The sequence below is a fragment of the Tigriopus californicus genome, chromosome 6 (assembly GCF_007210705.1).
Source record: "Tigriopus californicus strain San Diego chromosome 6, Tcal_SD_v2.1, whole genome shotgun sequence".
In the NCBI taxonomy this organism is placed as follows: Eukaryota; Metazoa; Arthropoda; class Copepoda; order Harpacticoida; family Harpacticidae; genus Tigriopus; species Tigriopus californicus.
The window spans coordinates 1,307,936-1,327,639 of record NC_081445.1 but is presented as its reverse complement, the minus strand read 5'-3'; the positions used below and the strand labels follow the sequence as shown (position 1 = coordinate 1,327,639).

Sequence of the window (19,704 nt, the reverse complement as noted above, 5' to 3'; positions counted from 1 at the left end):
GATCTGAGTCAAAGAATCGCTACTGGAAGACAACTTAGTTTTGACAACCGTCTGGAATTTACACTCAACGCCAAAACAAAATGTTCTTCCTATCTCTCCTACATTTTAAGGTTGTGTAATTGCAACGATCCCAAAAGTAAAAGAATTACTCATTCCTTTTTCAGCTCCAGATTGGCGTTTAATATTTTGTTTTATCTCGTGACCGCTGGGGAAACTTAAAGCTCAACAGAAATTGTCATTTTTTTGCCATTTCCATGTAGCATATTATGAACAATGAAAGTCAGGGTTGATAATTGTGCTGGCTTTTAACTACTCTGAGCGTGGTCTTGGTTTTAAATTTGGTTGCATTTGCTACTTTATTGTTTTCGTCTTCTCAATCAAATTTTGGTTGGTCAAGCAGGTTCAGTCGAGGTTGCGCCATATTGATGCAATTGCGGGAAGATAACAGAACAACAGGCTAGCCAATTTGGAAATCCGTTAGCCATTTCGAGAAGAATCTGGCTTGAGAGTAAGCCAAAGAACTTTCGTGCCCCGATGACCATTTTATCCCAATATCTAGCCCCGAGGGTAAACTTTTAGCTTCTTCGGGACGTTTAAGCATTAGACCTTCCACAATCATTTTTGATGCGCTTGAAGGTGCACCTTTGACAGTCCAAAGTATCGTTCTAATGGATGGCAAAATTGGTATTCCCATTTAGCTAATATTTGCAACCCTCAGACCAAGTTCTTGCTCCCCAAAAATGATACCAGATGTGACATGACCTTATGTGACTGACAATTGCTTTACCTGGCACATGCCTGGACATGCTAATGTTAAGAAAGTGCCCTCCACAAAGTGACCAGTTACCTTAATGTGGGTAATCCAGAGCGGTTTGGCTGTATACTAAGAATATGTCTGTTGTGATACGCTTGATGGACTGAACAGGTTGAGGTGAAAGAATCTAACCATGAACGGGTGTCTTGTTCATACCCATGCTTTTTCTTCTGTTGAGTGAGCCATTACTCATGATTAGCCACTCTGTAGCCCATTCGGTTATTTTCTGCCCTCTTTTCCCATTTGAGCCCCCTTTTTTTGAACTGGGAGTGGCAGCCAATGGCCATCGTTCCGGCCCAATTCAGATGACCTCTCCTTTCTCGCCTTATCGGACCTCACGATTCAGGCGTGACATATTTTCTTGACATATTTGGCCTGAACCATTGGCCCGACTGATTCAGGGTGGCCGTGCCGTGGCCTACTCATTGGGCCCTCTATCCATGCCCTAGTCCCTAGTCCTAGTGTCCTAGTCCGTCAGTTGGTGGTGACACCTCCGTGCCGACGACTGGCACGTGCCTCGATCCGACGGCAGATCACGGATTCACGGATTCTCGGATTCTCGTCCAGGATTGCCTGGCTCAGTGAGTGAGTGAGTGATTGGAGCCACGGCTTGATTGGACTTTCATGATGTTGAACCCGGAAGCCCGCCCACCCGCATGGGCTCCGAGTGATCCAGGACGAGGACTCGGGGCGGGCCGATCTAGCGTGGGCCGAAGAACCCGGCGCAGAGGCCGAGGCCGAGAAGATGGCGTCGGAGACGGCCAACCGGGTCGCGGTCGTGGTCGCGGCGGTGGGGGCCGTGGGCGTGGCGGTCGAGGGAGTGGCTTCCGAGGCCCAGATTCAGGCCTGACAGAGGTGAGACCCATCCCTGTGAGAGATGACTGATGACGAGCGGGCGGTTTTAAGCCCAATTATGTCATTTTTGTGATCAGAACCATGATTGAAGGCGTTAACTGACCAACAGGTTGAGGCAAAAGTAACATGTTACCTATTTAAAGTATGCCTCAATTCATCTCTGATGGGTGTGCATGCTGGCCCCAAGTAAGGTCTCAAACCGGCTTTCCGAGTCCGAATTTGGTACTTTAGTTGCGTGATTCCAAAAACGTGGCATTACGTTGGATGGATGGTTTTGATGCACAACCTGGCAGTTTTCATGAAGACCTACCTTTGTTACTTTCAATATAACAAGACCAAGACAAACCAGCCACATGTTAAAAAGAACCAAGGGGTCACTAACTTGCTCCAAGATTATGGACAAGTTATTTGGTTTAAAGCTGAAGATGGCATGTTCAGTTTCATACATGTGTACACACACAACACCCATACAATAAAGCTCTGTGAACTTATGAAAAAGGCTTCATTCACCTCATTCCTAAGTCAAAGGTCTTTAGATATGTTTGCTCATGTACCATTGGTCAATGATTTTTGATAAGCTATAATACTTTTCCATGTTTGTGAAGTGAGTCAAACTTCATTCAAGTTTAATTGCAATTGTCATATTTTACAAACATTTGAGAGAAAATTCAACTTGGCCTATTTCACGCATTCAAATACTGGTCTTACATAGTTTCATTCCCTTTGCACTCAATGCTAGTGCCCTATTTTGACAGAATGCAACAGTGAGGTCAGGGCACCATTGCAATTAATTTTGAACTTTCAATTCTGTTCCAAAACATTGAGTTTACATGGATATGGATCCCAGATGCCAACTGAACACATTTGTGTAAATATTTATGCCTTAAGAGTTAATTCTAAGGCTTAAGTTCTTCTTCAGGCATCATTACATGCAACCACAGCAACACCAGATTCAAACTGGGTATTTTTAAATAGAAATATTGGAAAGTGGCTCAACAACTGGCATTGTAAACATTCAAAGTGCGTTAAAGGGGTGCCTGAAGGTTAGCTGAATCCGTATATGACACCTAGAATCAGAGAGTATTATGTAAATGCATTTGGTTTGGATCTGGGGGCCAAGGTAAACTCATTGTTTTGGAAAGGAATCAAAATTAAATTGCTATGGTTTAATTCATTCCTATCTAATCAAAAACGAGACGCATGTAAGGCTAGGGTAAAAAAGTCTGTCATCTTCTTTGAATGAAAAATAGTGTTAAGGATGGCAGTGATGATTTCGTTGAACGCAATGCTCCAAATTGATAATCACGCAACCAAAGTACCAAAATCGGACTTGGAAAGTCCGTTTTAATTAAGGTCTTATAAGTGTATGGAATATATTTACTGCAGCTCATTGAATTATTGAAATTCGGGCGTTGAGCTTGGCTGGGTGAAGATAACATTGCGCACCTGGATTATATGGTTGCCTGAGAACTTAGAAACTACTGGAAGATGGAAGAAAACTATTGGTGGTTTCCAACTTGTTCTGCATTTAGTTCTTATATTAGGATCTAGAACATTCATCTGGCACCATCGTAAATTTTGGATATTGCACTTGCCACGCAATTGATTGCCTTTCATTATCATCTTTTTTGAAGAAAACCACAATTTTCAATTCAAAATAACAGGCCCATGGCGGCGCTATCCAATGATGTCGTGTGCGGAATGTATTTTTCAACTTCAGAATTGATGAAATTTACACAATATGGAATTCTTGCTCACAGTTTCGATTTTTTATTGATGTTCCAACTTTGAAAAGTATCACGCTCAATCAAATTGGCTTGTGCTATTTAGATAGAATAGTGCTTTTCCACTTCAAAATTGAGGAGAAAATGGCATTTGGACATGATGCCCTGAAAATGTGTTTCGAGTTTAAACGCCTATTGATTCTATGCAAAAAACCAGTAGATTTAACGACATAAGCTTAAAAAGCAAATATTTGGCTGATGGGTGAGTGGTTAATATTTTTTGAATGAAACGTGTGCCAAAGAGCTTATTCTTTGATTGCAACGGCTCAAGCTAGTCCAAGCCGCCTAAGAGTGCCCGAACGGCCCTGTGACACTATTTTATCTCGCGCGGTAAGTAAAACACGGAATCACCTAACCTTTAAAGAGCATGCCTCATTGGATAGTGTGTTTATTGCAGATAATCTTTCGATCAAGATTATGAACAAAGTCAGGTCGACTTCTTCAAGTCCCATTGTTTACATGGTAATGAAAGAGTAGTTGGGTGATGGATGTCGGACAATCGACGATGAATAATGTGGTTGCGGGCCAATGGGTGACATATAGTTAATGAGAAACTATCTGTCACTCAAAAATGAACACCCCCTAATGTTGAAAGTCATGGTTGGTGACCTTGAGAATTCAAGTTCGACTAACTGATTGTTCTCGCCTAACCACACGAGTTTATTTATGGAGTTAATGGCGGGATTTGTTCAATTTGGCAAAAAAGCGCGATGCATAATGGATTCCTCTCCTTTTGAGCCATCAACTGAGCCTAGCTCCTTAATCACTCATGATTTATTACTTCCCACTTTTAGACAATGGACCCGAATCCTCTCTTCCATGGTCCCCCGCCGGCCCTGATGTCGCAGCCGCCCCCGTCCGGCCCGCCGAGCGCTCGCGCTCGCCGTGGACCACCACCCCCGACCCAATACCCCCCTGTAACCGAATGGGAGGCACGCCCCGCCCCACGATCCACCCGACCTCACCCCCATCGGCGGGGTCAACCACGTGGCCGTGGCGGTGGTCGGGGCGGTGGTCGGGGCGGCCGGGATAGCCGGAATAGCGAGACTGATCCGGCGGATATGAACTTGCGTGAGTTGCTGATTCAGCAACTGACGCGGGGTTCGTTGGAGTGCATGATTTGCTTTGAAATGATCCGTCCGTCACACGCCACATGGGACTGTCAACCCGTGAGGGCGGTACGGGGGGTGGGGGACCTTTCATCCAGTAGTCAAACGGGTTGCTCACGGGTGTTCCATATTCATTGTATCCGGAAATGGTCCCAAACCGCGCAAACGGGTGAGTGTGAACAAGCCATCCATTCACTTACTTACCCATTTTGAACATCCCCGTTACCTACGGGATACTTTCGTAGGAATGTATTCAATCATTCTTTGATTTATTCTCTTGGGCTTGAAAAATATTTTCTTTCATTCTCCCATGCTGAATGTTTATTAGCTTCATGTGGCCCAAGTGAGTGTTCTCATTTTCTGATGTAGAATAGCAACAATGATTCAGATGGACTTTTTATGTGGATAATTTCTCTCACAAGACCTGAACGAATCTAGAAACTACTGAATTTCAAGTTCAAACAAGATCCAATCGACTTGCAAGTAAAAGAAACATTAAAATACCGCTTTCATTCACTTCTTACCGTCCATATCTGACCCCCGTGTTCAATGCGTTTATCTTCTTTGCAGAGGATGGCGGTTGGCGGTGTCCGTTTTGCCAAGGCGTGTCGCACGCCAAACCCAGCGCCTACCTGTGCTTCTGTCGGAAGGTGCGCGATCCGGTCTGGGATCGCCGGGAAATCCCGCATTCCTGCGGCGAGGTGTGCGGCAAGAGCTTGGACCTGGTCAGCGGTCAGCGCGATTGCCCGCACGCCTGCACAGAATTGTGCCATCCTGGTCCTTGTCCGCCTTGTCAGGCCAATGTGCGAAGGTATGCAAAATTGGGTTTTGAGTCATACCTAAAGTCATGGAGAGACTGTGAATCGTTTTCTCTCTCTAATTTACTGCACGAAAGAATCTGGATGGAGCTTTTCACTGTTCACCATTACTAAGATTACTAACTTGAATGGCATGAACCTCAAAAGGCATATGAATATGAAAAAACACTTTCATTCGTTCTTATTTCTCGGCTCCAAAGCCACCACTCACTAAGGAGGAATATCGTTCCAATGCTAAAATGAGTCCTGCCCCATTCATTTGGTTTCGTGTCTTTCTTTCTCTCATTAGATCATGTCCGTGTGGGAAAACCTCGCAAACGGGCCGTTGTGGCTTGAAGATCTCGTGTAACGACACGTGTGACCGCTTATTGAATTGCAGCTCCCACCGATGCTCATTGCCTTGTCACGACGGAGAGTGTCCGGATTGTGACCAAGTGGTCCACCAAGGTGAGTTCCATAGTCATGGAGACGCTAAATCACGCTCCTTCAACTACATACAGGGTTTAGTGCCTCTGGGAGAACAAAAATTTGGTCTGAACTTGCTTGTGCGAACATGTTAAGATGTACAATTTGAGGAAAATGTCTTCCGGGAGGAGACTCAATTCAATCTTCGCCAGAGAAATGCCACTCGCCCTCAGTATAAGCAAAGCTCGAAAGCCCTTCTTTTTCGATTTGAGCTCATTGATGGCACTAATTACTAATACTACTAATTGCTGAAGCAAATATGTTCATAATAGCCTGAGAGCTTTATCCAGTGGTTCTACCCAAGACCATCTTCTTCGTTGAGGATTCAGACAAAAAGTGGTAGGAATTTGAAAAACGCTGATTTGGGGCAATCCTGTCAAGTGAACTGTCAATCAATTTGCATCATGGTGAAAGTTTGAATGCTTTTCATGATTGATCATGGGTGACAAATGAAGTGTTGCATCAACTGAATAGAATGCCAAACGTGATATCTCGGCCGTGTTCTTGATTACTTTACTGCCATTGGTTGTTGAAAGCTAAAGCAAACCTACTCTTGAAAGATTGTGCAAAACGCGTGGAAAAAAAACCATTTGAAACACTGAGAAGTGCAAGTACTGAAATGGCCAAGCCTGCCTGAACAATGATTTTCATCGTCTTCATTCTCTCTTTCAAGGAAAAAGAGAAAAATCAATTTGAAGAAAAAAAATCACCCGTACTTCGTAGAAAAAAGCCAGAACAATCGAAAGAAATGCCCTCACATGTTTTGTCCAGTTCTACTCATCGTCTGTGTTTTTTCTTCATCCTCTTGTTCCAGAATGCCATTGCTCCAAGGCTCAACGGAGCCTTCCCTGCACGAAAGAAACGGTCCACTCCGTCCGATATGCCTGTGAGGCGACTTGTGATAAACCTCTCTCCTGTGGTAACCACACCTGCCAGGCTCAGTGTCATCCCGGATCGTGCCAAGCCTGTCAAAGCACTCCGGCCTTGATTTCCCGTTGTCCTTGCGGACAAACCAATCTGGACAAGATCTATGAACGCGACGGCGTGGCTCCGCGGAAATCCTGCGTGGATCCTATTCCCACGTGTGGTTTGGTGTGCCAAAAGCAGTTGGATTGTGGTCACAGCTGTGAGGCCAATTGCCACAATGGGAAGTGTCCCACGTGTCCCTTGGTCACGGATGTGCGTTGTCGTTGCGGTTTCATGGACAAGGAAATGCCCTGCGCTCAATTGACCACTCGGCGGGATGATGCACGTTGTGATAAACGGTGTAATAAGAAGCGGGATTGCGGTCGACACAAGTGCAACCAGCCCTGTTGCATTGATATCGACCATCGCTGTCCTCTGATTTGTGGCAAACTCTTGGGTTGCGCCACTCACAGGTGAGTTGGTTTTCTTCTCTGGTTTACTTGACGATAGGATAAAAAAAAGTCCCAAAGGTGACTCAGTGACGAAAATGGAAGTACATTTATATGCTATTTCCTTATCTACATATACCCCCACAAAACGGCAGAGATTTTAAAGGCAAATGCGTCTCGTCGACTCTGAACGAAGAATGGGTTGGAATCGACACTTAAGTTTTCGATTTGTTCAAATTGGCGGCAAAATGAGAAATTAGGCGGATTAGATACAAGTAATGGAAAAGGAATTTGGTGTCTACGAATGAGCGTTCAAAACTCAGGCTAGTTCCCAATATCCCCAATAGAGTAGAGACATGAAGTGAAGGTATCGCTTACAAGTGAACCAATTTTTTCGTTCAAAGATGCGCGGACCCTTGTCACAAGAACAACTGTTTCTCGTGTCCAAATGTCTCATTTGACGAGTTGCACTGCCATTGTGGCGCCGAAGTGATCTATCCTCCCATTCAATGTGGGACCAAGCCTCCCGTTTGCAATCGAATTTGCTCCAGAAATCACGAGTGTTCCCATGCCGTCCTCCATTCCTGTCACAGTGACCCCACGTGTCCCCCTTGCGTCACTCTAACCAATAAATGGTGCTTCGGCAAGCATGAGGTAAGGATTGACCACGTATTCAAAGCATTCCGATAATTCAAGCACACGTGGAACATTTACCTTAGATGAGAAAAAATGTCATGTGCTATTTGGAAGGGATCTCCTGTGGGCGCCCTTGCGGAAGTCCCCAAGCGTGCGGGCGACACCTCTGTGACCGCGTGTGTCACCAAGGAGATTGCACCGCTTCAGGCCGGACATGTGTTCAGCCTTGCTTAGAGAAACGCGAAACCTGCGGGCACCCATGCAACGCCCCATGTCACGAGGGACCCTGTCCCAATACCGGGTGCAAGGAGATGGTAGGTCTCGTACTAATGAACGAGAGAGTGTACTGCATATACGTACGTATGCTTATGCATTTGTTTTTTGAAATCCTTTTTCCCATTAGATCAAGGTCTCGTGCGAGTGTGGCCATCGGTTTGCCACCCGAATCTGTTCGGATCAGACATCGGATTATAAACGCATGCAGATGGCTGCGTTGATGTCCCAAATGGGCGGGCTCCAGTCCTCGTGTTCCTCCGTCGACCTATCACTGCTGACGGGCAAGGCCAACAAAATGCGGACCTTGGAGTGCAACGAGGCTTGCAGCCAATTGGAACGGAACAAACGGCTAGCCTTGGCCTTACAGCTCGAGAATCCTGAGCGCGAGAGCAAGCTGAGTGCCCCCCGATACTCGGAGTTCTTGAAGAACTTTGCCAAGAAGGACCCCGCCTTGGCCCAACACGTTCATGAGCGACTGAGTGAGTTGGTCAAGTTGGCCAAGGAGTCGAAGCACAAGTCGCGATCCCACTCGTTCGAGTGCATGAACCGCGAGAAGCGTCAATTTGTTCACGAATATTGCGAGCACTTTGGCGTGACCTCGGAAAGCTTCGATGCCGAACCCAAACGAAATGTGGTGGCCACGGCCGTGAGGGATCAAATCTGGATCCCGAGCCAATCCCTATTGGATGTGGCCTTGAAGCAAAGAAGAGCGCCAGGGCCTGTCTTAGTTGGACCATCGGCAAGCGCCAAAGGGTGAGGGGGATAGTGGTATTTTATTTTCAATTCGGATTGGTTGCTTCTTCAACAGTTTCAATTTTTTCTTGCTGTTGCTCGAGATGGCCATTGGGAGCCGTTTAGAGGGGGAATGAGTACGCCTGAAAGTCTCGAAGCGTAACAGAGTATGTCCAAGTGACTTTCCATGTCTAACGAACTTGCCGACCTTTGGATTCTTGAACTATTTTGTTCAACTCTTCGCCTTTGATTGCTAAAGCGTTCAAGCCAAGGGTTTTGAGTAGGTTTCTTGCAAATGGTGAAATCAAGACCAATTGAGCAACTGTCCCAAGCAGGCATGCAATATTTTCGCCATTTTGGAGCTTAACATATCATGCAATATCAACATTTTTGCCCCAAGCACAATAGTCCCCGGAATCTTTTACCCTTTCCTTTGAAGAGAGTCGACATTTCGTACGACGTTGTGTTCTTTTCACTTTCTGAACATGGACACTCTTCCTTTTTTCGTTAGGGACTTACATCTTTTGAATATTTTATTTGACTGTCGGACTAGCTGGTAGGGATAATGGAAAGCGATTTCATTTTCTAATTTTTCGGGAAGTTTGAATGCAATATTGAAATGGTATTGAGAAATTGTAATGTGCCCCTCTGTGGTGTCAATACAATTGATTTCCTTCTTCTTTTAGGACCCTGCCTAGTTTGGAGCAACGCAATTCTCCGATCAAACCAGCACCCGTTATTGACTACTTTGGTGATGATTAGTGATCTGAGTGATGTATTTTTTTAAAGGTTCATAAACACATTTTACGAACATTTTTGATTAGAGCCGATCAATGTATGGAAATACCGTACTAATAGGCTTACCAGCTTGGTAGCGCCGGAACCTGTCCAAGTAGGACTTGACATCGCTCTCTTTTTTGCGGAGGAAAGACTTTTCTTCCAATTTGACAATGCGTTGGAATTCCAAAGTGTTCTCTTTATAATTTGACAGTCTGCAGAAAGTTCCTTTCCGATGTGTCGCTCTTTGATCAATTAATTTCCGCAAGAAAAGACCACGAAAATGCTTGGCAGTGAGCCGATGGTCGTAGAGCTCGAAAATGATGAAGGTCTCCTCCAAGGTGAATTGCTCCTGGTCCAGATGGAAAGTGAACTTGTTAGGCACAACTGAAGGGCTTTCATCTTCCGTGGGGAGGTCAAATATGAAGCTAGTCTGGCCCTTGACCACCCCGGAGCTCGCATTGAGACAATAAGGGGACTTGCTGGAAGGAAGAATATCCATCGAGATTTCAAAGTTGCAAGTTTGACTGTCGGCCATTGGTACGAGGCCAGAGAGGCTCTCAAGTACAATTTCGATGGCCTGAGGCGTCACTCCTTGAGCAATGGAAAATATCAGGTCACCGGTTTCCTCCAAGGGAACAATCGCATTCCTGTTGAGGAGCTCCAAGTGCTTGCCAATGAGTGTGTAAGAAGGCATGGTTACACGCTCCACCCATTCGTCCTTGTGGTAGGGGTAGGAAACCCCTTCCTGGTCACGGAAGGCGTCAAACTCCTTGACGTAGGATTTTGCCAGATCGTCTTTGCGACCACGGAGTCGCTTCAGATCCGCATCGTCATCGGCGCGAATGGACACAAATGAGTATCGCTGAGCGGCCACATACCGGAAATTCAACTGGGCCGAGTAGGGATGAATGTCGGCAAACGGGAGCAGAATGTGACCCCTGAAGAACCTCTCGGCCTTGGATTCCAAAAGGCGGGGTCGATCATTGTCAAACAACAAGATCTGAAGGAAAGACCGGTGGTAGTTGTATGCGACGTCCCTCATCTTGATGCACTTCTCCTCCTTGGGCATGGGATCGCTTTCTGAACTGGGGCTGAAATAATGAGTGTCGCAGTAGACCTGCGTAAACGTCTCTTTGGCATGGAGACGACTCAGGGGTAGAACCCGAAATCCAACACTGAACTGAACCCGGCTCCGTTTCAACCTTCGACGGACTCCTTCTACTTTACGAACGTCAATGTAGATGTCCTCGGAGGTCTCATTGAACCCGAGTTTGACCTCTATATGACCGACGGTTTGATTCTTTTTGTTGGGGTTGTCCGCCTCCACGGCAAGAAGGCGCTCCAAGTGGGACGCGATCAGGTACGAGGAGACATGATTGTCCTCGGAGGCCCACTCCTGAGTTTGAATGACCTTCTTTCGGTGGACTTGATTCTCCAAACGTCGAATGAAGTCTCTGGCCTGAGGGTCTTTCCTTCCCTTCAACTCGACAGACTCGACAATTTTGAGGGCATACGCTTCGGGGAGAACCAACTGTTTGGTGACTTTGTCGCCTGTCATGTCCTCCAGGCGTATAAAGGTCAGTCCAGCCACCGTGGAATGAAGTAGGGCCAATTGGTAGGAGACCTCCAGTTGCAGAAGAAGAGTTGTTGGGTCGAATGAGTTGCGATTCAGATGGAAATAGAACTTCCCGGTTGTGCGGTCGAACTCGAGGTTTTGACGCTTCTCAAAGCAAAGAGTCTTCTGTCGAATGATGTAGGGCTCTCGGGTGAGTGGAAACAAGGTCATGGACACGAACAAATTGGGTAGCTCCTCTTTGTCCTTCTTTCTGAGTGGGACGTCTTCGACTTGGAACAAGTCCACGTGGACGGTTTGAAATTCTTCCTCGTACGTGGCGCTGAAGGTGATTTTACCTCTTTGGCCTTCAGAGCGTGGTCCAGCCATTTCCTCCACAACGGTTGCCACAAGGTCATGAGTTCCTGTTCCTCTCGGGTACAGATCCTTGTGAATTCGCACCAACACATCCCCATCCGTCATATCCATGTTCCTCCGGAACTGAATCACAAACGGTAAGACGCTAGCTATCTTTTCGAACTCTTCAGGCCTCTTGGTTTTCTCGTAGCGCTCATTGGCCTTGTTGAACATGAGCTCCAGTTCTTCATCCAGGACGCCAAAGATTTGGCGTTTCAACAGGGATCGATACTTATCGCTCTCGATGTGCTTGAACAGGAACTCCAACAAGGAATTGATGTGAGAGAGAAGAGTGTCCTCGTCATCGCCAATGTCTTCAAAGTTGGAACCAATCAGGACTCCTTGCTCAAAGAAATATTTGAAGATCTGCCGTTGAAACTCGCCGAATCTCACCACAATGTCCTCCACTTGATCATCGGCTTCAATGGACGCCCGAGAGAGAACATCGGACACTTTCATGAGCTCCTTCTCGACATCATCGAGTCTTTCAGAGTCTTTGGCACTCGTGATCCGAACGCTGATTGTGTTGAGAAAGAAATGCAAATATTCCATGCCTGCCACGACGTTGTGCAACACAATGACCAGTTCATGCTTCTCGAATTTTCGGTCGGCTAGGACAATGTCCATGTAGCCCTGGACATATTCCTGAAACACCTCGTGCATCCCTTGAAACAATTGCAGGCCAAGATCCAGATGAAACGCTAAATCGTTCCACTGCAGTTCCTCCCAAGTCACAAAGCAGGATTGAAAGATGCCGTTTAGATGAATGGAACTCTCCAACCAATCCAGTTTCTCTTCAGACCAATCGTCCCATTTGGTTGGACTTTGCTTGTGATTGGAGCTCTCCTCGTCGATCACCCTACGGACCTGAGTGCGAGCCTCCTTGATGGTCATCTCGATCCAAGGGCGAACAAATTTCTCAAAGACATGAAAAAGATCATCTGTCTTCAATGTGGAGCGCCCTTGGACTTGAAGCAACGTCACAAACACGCGATTCATCTTCCTGATATCAAGGTGCAGATCGTACTTGGCCCTCACCACTTGCAGTACGGCCTTCACCACGGCGTTACAAAACATGACAACCCAAAGATTTTGCTCTTGGAACTTTCCCATGACTTGGTGGAGCATTAGCATGGCATGGCCGTCCATGTACTCGAATAGAACTTGCTCCGATTCCCCTTTCAGATATTTCTCCAGCGTTTTGGTCATGGTGGACTGCACTTGATCCAACCCTTCCTGGGTCCGGTCTTGCTGAAGCTGATCCAGATTCTGCACAATACATTGGAGCTGTCGGATCCGGAAACCCCCAGGGAGCTCCTTCCATGCGACACCTACAAACCGATTCAAGCACTGCAGATAGTACTCGACTATCCCGCCTTCGCTCTCATCATCATCCGAGGTGTCATTCAATGCCGCATGGATCACTTCAGCCATGTAGAAGTTGTTGAACGGGACTTCCACGTACAAACTGGCCAAGGTGTCCAAAAGTAGGAAATTTCTGTTGAGCGTGCGGAACGGTTTGGCCATGACATCGATGAACTTCCAGGGTCCTTTGAGCTCCCCATTCCATTCATAGCGGTTCTCTTGGGTCAGTTGCCGCAAGTAACTGCCGTAGAACATGTTCAAATGACCTCGGAGGTCGAATTCTTTCCCTTCGGTGAACACGCCTTTCATCTGGAGGCTCCAATAGGCGCCTTTTTGTGACACTTTGACTGTCCGCCTCCAGGGAAGGTCTCTGATGAGCACGATTTCCAAGTTACGGTCGCTTTTAATGCTAATATTCTTCGGCGATTGCGTTATGGTTAGCGATGGTTTGATGGCTAACTTATTTTTCTTCTTCAAAGTTGAAGTGGCACTCTTAAGCAGGAGACTGTTTCGCTTCCACTCGTCATTATCGACCTCCAAGTGGATCTCATCGAGAATGAGATCCGAGAGTTCGAGCTCCAAAACATCCTCGGAGTATTTCTGACCTCTGAATATCACATGGGCACGATCCCTGAAATAGGGGGTGGCTGCACTCTTTCTAATTATCACTAAGTACTTAATGCTCTTTGAATGACCACCATCATCAATTTGTGGCATCTCCAAATGCGGAAATATGGACCGAAAACTGTTCAAGGCAAACTCAGACATGTGATGGGCAAGAACCTCGGCGGCTGTGGGCAAGATGCGATTCCGGGTCTCGATGTTCAACTTCAACCATTCGTCGGAGTGAACTATGGAGTATTTTTTCGTATCGTTCGAGGCAAGGAGTCTGAATGGAATGGTTATGGATCCTATATTGGATCGCTCTTTGGTGACTTCTGTGGATTTTTTTCTCCACACATGAATCCGGATCTCATCCGTGAGAGAGTCCAAAAAGATCAACCCTTCCAGCGGTTTGATCGCTCGTCCATTGAGTTCGTAATCCAAGTTGATCTTGTCCCAATGTTTGGACAAGCTCTTGTCCAGGATCTTGATCACGATATGCACTGATTTGTCCTTCATCACTCCAGCTTTGTCCGCACTTCCTAATGGTTCGTCCAGACTCGAGCCGAATTCTCTCTGAAGTACTTCCAAGTAGAGATCTTTATCGGCATGGTAGGAATGGAATTTCGAACCGATCCAGCACCGGATGATCTCCAGAATCTGTTCAAGCCACACGTTGGAAAACTTGGAATGCTCTCCATCCTCACACTTGGATCCTTTTTCGGGGGGTGTTTCGGGCAACAGGGTTCCCACGGACAAACGGTTGATGTCCGTCACCAATCGATCCATTCTTCACTGACAGTTTCGCATCGTATCAGCTGAAGCGACATATGCCCACATTCTCAGAACAGGACGTCAAGTCAGCAAGTGTACTTTTACTACTCCATGCTACGTACATACAGGACCCAGGAACACTTACGACGGTGTTTGAGCGTTGGGAGTTCTCGGGGTAGTCACTGGTCACCTGTGGGTGGCTTCATGCATTAAATGCACCAATGAGGCAACCACAGGTTTACCTTGCATTGTCTCCGAGTAAAGAGCCTTAAGCCCAATTCTGCCATGACGAATCGCCCCTAAAACAGGCTTGGAAATTCGTATCGTTTGCCAAGTTTGCAGAGATTGCCGGGGTGAAAAAAGTTGGATTGAACATGTTTATCCGATGAAGATTGACATGTATATTTGTAGAAAGCGTCGTTGCTGACAAACCTTGGTGAAAAATCATGAGGCAAGCACAGAAAAAAAGCGCTTCATTAAAACACTACCAGGAGATTATGCCTAATCATTTGTGAGGAGCTGCATATTTCAAAGTCCCTTTAGTGCAACCAAGTACTCGCACTTGATGGATTGTATGAGCAGGAAAAAAACATAAGCAACATGACATCTCTTTTGAGTGTCTTTTCTTATTTTAAGCATTTCATCAATGAAAACAAAAAAAACCTCGGTTGGTGTCTTTTTTGCTTAGTATGGTCAGAATGGACGTTGAAGTTCCATATCTTTATGCAGTCGTAGCCATTAGCAGTTGTCTAAACCCGCCTACGCACAAAGGCAGAAATCTAGTTATGGCTGTATAACCGTCGACGTCAGTTTCTCGATTTCATGTCGATTATTTTCCGAGCAAAAATGTTCTGGGGAATAATTGTTCACTCAACGGTCAAGCCCTAGGCTAAGAACAAGTAAATTCGTCGTATTCAGCCCCAATTGAGGAATGATTTAGCTATACCTAAACTTCACCTAAACTACACTATCCATGACGAATATTAAGTTTTTATGATTCACTGATATCAGGTTCTTGACATGAATCCCAATGGCTTTTGAGATCCAGATATAAAGTCCAAATGTAGTGAAACCACAACTTGACTGCGGCACACCAAGAGAGAGAGAGAGAAAACACCTTGTTGAAACGAAATCGGTTGAATAATTAAACCCAAGCATGGCAACATTCCAATAATACCCCCTATTGTTTCAGCGCTCCGCCCACGCCCTTGACGGCAAATGGATGCCGAGAGTGGATGTTGAGAGGTGGACGTGGGTGGTTCCGCCATTCAACTTGGACCAATGATAGAGACACAGTAATAATGGACGGTTGATGACAAATTTTTGAACGGTTTTCTCCGTCCAATTTGGGCGAGAAAAAAAAGACTCCGAGCAACCCACGTACTTTTATTTTGGACAGTTTTTACAGCAGAAAAAAACGGTTGGAAGGACCGTTTGTGGCCACTTCTTTTCACACTTGTGTGTGACCATTTAGAGCAACTTTCTTCGATTGGCTCCATATCCTTGAGAATTCGGGCCCTTGGAAGGCTGTAAAAAGGTCCTGAATTAATTGTCAAGGCTTCTATCTTGACTGCTACTGCAGTCACGGTGACATCGAAACCTCTTCTGGTAGTTCCATTTCGGTCGCTTCGAAAACATTTTAACGCACTCTTATCAAATTCATTCAAGCAAAACACAACCCATTCTTTATACTTTGTCAATGAATTATTCCCATTCTGACACTAATGGATTCCTGGGAGATTCAGTATCAAGGCCTAATTGCTTGAATAAAAGACAGAAACTGAAGGTGATAGATCAAGCCAATACGGTTTAAGAAGACTCTCAACTAGCTGGGTATGTTGATGAATTAAGCTTTAGGCTATGGCAGCTTATCGTCCCTTTATCCCCGCACAATTGCGTTGTTGGCTAAGAAATTGTGTCACCAAAGCAAAATTGTATGAAAAATCAAACTAAAGGAAAAGTAAGACTTGTAACCAACCAGACAAGGTAAAATCGTGGTGAAGTCGAGCATCAAATAAAACGCTCCAACAGGAAAGAATCCTGTGAGGTGATAAAAAAACCAGATCAACAACCAAGAGTTTGCCGAGTTTACCTTGCCACCGGATCTAATTTTCACGCCTGACTCCCAATCAAATAACCCAGACTCATTGGAAGCGATCACAGACCCTTGGAGATGATTCGTGGGGATAAGATACCGTTTCGTCCGCACCTTGGTGACCCGGGGATTAAGGGACGAAGTCGAATGATCCCTAGTCTCAGCCGAAAACAGCTAAAATTGAATCCCAAATAGATTTGTCATCCCCGTCATTGAGAACTGTCCAGCCATTTCTGGCAAGAGTAATTCGTCCCATACTTCAGCGTCGACTTGAAGGCTCTCAAAAGAGGCCAGATTCTGATTTTCGCCATCGTAAATGGGCGTGGCAGGGGATCTAAAAACATGATGATTATCAAGATAGAACGCAGGCTCTCTCTTGACAGAACATCCGAAGCATACTTAGGAGTACCAGGACAATTTGGCGATGACCAAACGGGTACTACTTGAAGCGGCGAAGAGACGTAAGTCGGGGCAGTTGGGGTGCCCAAGAGTTCCATGGTCTGGGTGTAAACCTGCGAGAGTCTGGGTGTACTTGGAACTTCTTGCAAGGATGGAGAAAGCAATGGATCCATGGTGTCTTTAGGGATTTTAGGCCATGCATCCAAAGGACTAACTTAACCGAGACGCCGGACTAACTCGTTGTGACCAGTTGCGTAGGGCTGCTATTTCGAGGGACGGAAAGCCATTTTTCTTGACCAAGCTAAGACGTATCGTTTCTTAGAGCAAATTCTCTTCGTGAGGTTTGGGTTGATTGCCTCCTCACTTTGGTGCACACAACATTTATCAGGAGTTTGTTTAAATGCCAAGACATCTAGTGGCGTTTTCTTTGTTAATGCAGGACCAAATCTTGGAAAGATAAATCATTAAAAGTGGATCAGATTTGTATTTCAATCCATTTGTAACCTGTAAGAGAGCAACATTTTCGAAAACTTAGTGATGCAAATTGTGACATCCTTAGTTACGTTTTCAATTGAAGTTTCATCAAAATTCATAGAACAAACACTGGAATAATATGCTTCAAAAAATGCATTTTGTATCAAATTTGACAACAAATAAATCGAGTTACATCTTTAAGGAAATGCCAAGATCTAAAATATGCTTTTTCAATCCTTATAAATAAATCTAAATGTTTCATTTCTCTGAATCATGGAAATAATGCTTTAAATAGTTCTTGATATCTAGAATGAGGCATATGTAGAAGAAGCATTCCACAATTGTAGTGTCACAATTGCCAATTTCAACTTCAGTCAATTTTGATCTTGAAGTCTGACAAATTTCTATTAACGTTAAGTAAGTACGTCTCTAATGCATAGAAATTGACAAAAGTGAAACTGTGAAATTTAGACTGTCAGATGCATTGTTTAAATATTTCAAGTACATAACTCAACCCTGTAGCTTTTCATGTTCAATAAAAATAATCAACAAACTAAAATTCTGAACAGGTTTTTGGTGACCATGTTTACTAGAGAGTTATTTTTTTTTTAAATCTATCAAAGAAGGAAATAATTTGGGAATTGCTTGAAACAAAGTGACGCAACGCAAAGCTCCACCTCTATGATTCGATAGAGTCACTTGCTTTCACATGTCATTTTTTGATTTATCGTGTTACAAAATGCAACTTTCCAAGATTAATAACTAATCATCTGCTAAATACATATTTATGAAGTTTAATTTAAGGACATTACCAAGTATATCAATTCTATCGTTTGATTAGGCTACGGACATTGATGCTTTATAATATGCTTTAAGTGATTTAATATGCTAATCTGAGCTACTTTCAAAGATTTTCATTGCTTAAAGTTGTTCATTTTGTTTCTTTATGAAAAAAGGAGCCATAGGCTTTGCTATTTTGAGAACTCAGAAATTGTAACCTCCATGTCTTCTGGAACTTCTTGGAACTCTAGACAATATTCAGAGACTGGACGGCACGATGTATTGTACCCTTGACTACAACATAAAATTCATTTGAGTATGGAACTACTTATCCTTACATTACACCAGCAATCGTAACAATTTCTACATAAAACCAGTCTAGGCCGCCTTTATTAGGAAGTGAGCCATGTTGTGTGCCATTTTAAATAAAGGGCCGTCATTTGGGCATAAGGGTTAAAAATGATATATCCGTTGTATCTTGCAAAACCTTTTCACTTGCGTCCTTTTCGTAGCTCTTTAGAGAGTGTCACCTCATGTTTCCAAACCAAGTAATCACAAGTTTGTACAAACCAAGTATTTGGATTTTTGATTTGATTTTAGGGTTGTTGTTTTAAAACAGCTTCTTACTCTGTTGCCTCTTTTGGCAATTCTAAAAATAAACTCACAATTTTGTTCTCTAAATGTGAAAATGTGAACAGTAGTATTTTAAACAGATGATCATGAAAAGTGTATTGCAATAATCTGCCGGCGTACATTTTGAAATATGTTCGCCTTAAAGAACTTGTATATAAGCATGATTGTTTTTCCACGTTGGGTCAGAAGACATTTTTACGTGGTCTGTCCAAATGCCTTTTTCGGAATAGTGACTCATTTACGACGTCACTTCAGAACAAAACTACAATTTAGGCTTTTTATCGTGTATTAACCAGATCAAAAGCTCACTCTCAAACCGGGCATTTTTACCATTTCGTTGCATACTTACTCGTAGACACATATTGCATACTTGAAATAAATATGCATTCCTTCTATTATTCATGTTCCCGAATGTTTATGGATGTCTCTTATAATGAGGCAGAGGTCAGTCAATTCATTCATCAAAGCCTCTATGTTGGACATAATATTAGGGAGATCCACTAGAACACAAAATGTTTTGGATAAATGGTGTTGATCACATCATTGAGCCCGTGTCCATACCGTAGAAGGCATGAATGGTACATCTTACTATTTAGTAACAATTTTTATTCGTTGATGATCCATTCACGTGTGGTTCCACTAATGATGAATTGAAGGGAATTCCATTAATCTCCGATCGTTCCGACTAAATGGCGATGTTGGATATTTTGGATACACGTTTCAATTGATCTCTAACTATAATTTATTGGTTTGAGCGACTTCATTGAGCCAACACCACAGCATACTGCACATTCTGGCGCTATCAGTGGATCTTTATGGTCCAACCATGATATGGACAACTCTATGCAAATCTAATGAGCCCATTGTTTAAACAGTGACTAGAAGTCTGCAGGTGATAATTCTGATGGGGAATTGTCGCCTATTATTAGCTTTGTTACGTAATCTTGTGCCCTCAACCAACGTCTATTTCAACCAGAGTCTGTTCAAG

General features: G+C 44.4%; 2 protein-coding genes across 4 annotated transcripts; one reads left to right on the top strand and one right to left on the bottom strand.

Annotated features, from left to right (window-relative positions):
* Window positions 1-1,223: 1,223 nt before the first annotated feature.
* Window positions 1,224-15,795, top strand: LOC131881828 (protein shuttle craft-like). Of its 2 annotated transcripts, none has more exons than XM_059228797.1 (9): window positions 1,224-1,669; window positions 4,248-4,731; window positions 5,133-5,373; window positions 5,670-5,827; window positions 6,660-7,224; window positions 7,605-7,854; window positions 7,920-8,150; window positions 8,240-8,865; window positions 15,528-15,795. In XM_059228797.1, the coding sequence occupies exons 1-9, from the start codon at window positions 1,439-1,441 to the stop codon at window positions 15,646-15,648; spliced, it is 2,907 nt and encodes a 968-aa protein (XP_059084780.1). In that variant the 5' UTR covers window positions 1,224-1,438; the 3' UTR covers window positions 15,649-15,795. The 2 variants fall into 2 exon arrangements, with proteins under 2 accessions (XP_059084780.1, XP_059084781.1); XM_059228798.1 differs by lacking the exon at window positions 15,528-15,795 and adding an exon at window positions 9,531-9,657 and having other exon boundaries at window positions 1,226-1,669.
* Window positions 15,708-17,464, bottom strand: LOC131881830 (uncharacterized). Of its 2 annotated transcripts, none has more exons than XM_059228799.1 (4): window positions 16,830-17,464; window positions 16,689-16,764; window positions 16,428-16,604; window positions 15,708-15,875 (listed from the first exon to the last, which is right to left on the bottom strand). In XM_059228799.1, the coding sequence occupies exons 1-4, from the start codon at window positions 17,000-17,002 to the stop codon at window positions 15,786-15,788; spliced, it is 516 nt and encodes a 171-aa protein (XP_059084782.1). In that variant the 5' UTR covers window positions 17,003-17,464; the 3' UTR covers window positions 15,708-15,785. The 2 variants fall into 2 exon arrangements, with proteins under 2 accessions (XP_059084782.1, XP_059084783.1); XM_059228800.1 differs by having other exon boundaries at window positions 15,708-15,862.
* Window positions 17,465-19,704: the final 2,240 nt, after the last annotated feature.

Excerpts from the sequence above, each read along its gene's own strand:
- LOC131881828 (XM_059228797.1), top strand. The coding sequence starts at position 1,439 with ATGATGTTGAACCCGGAAGCCCGCCCACCCGCATGGGCTCCGAGTGAT. Across the intron at positions 5,828-6,659 it reads TGACCAAGTGGTCCACCAAG|AATGCCATTGCTCCAAGGCT; the intron begins GTGAGTTCCATA and ends CTCTTGTTCCAG. Across the intron at positions 7,855-7,919 it reads GGTGCTTCGGCAAGCATGAG|ATGAGAAAAAATGTCATGTG; the intron begins GTAAGGATTGAC and ends CATTTACCTTAG.
- LOC131881830 (XM_059228799.1), bottom strand. The coding sequence starts at position 17,002 with ATGGATCCATTGCTTTCTCCATCCTTGCAAGAAGTTCCAAGTACACCC. Across the intron at positions 16,765-16,829 it reads AATTGTCCTGGTACTCCTAA|ATCCCCTGCCACGCCCATTT; the intron begins GTATGCTTCGGA and ends TCATGTTTTTAG. Across the intron at positions 15,876-16,427 it reads AAATTAGATCCGGTGGCAAG|GACCTTTTTACAGCCTTCCA; the intron begins GTAAACTCGGCA and ends CAATTAATTCAG.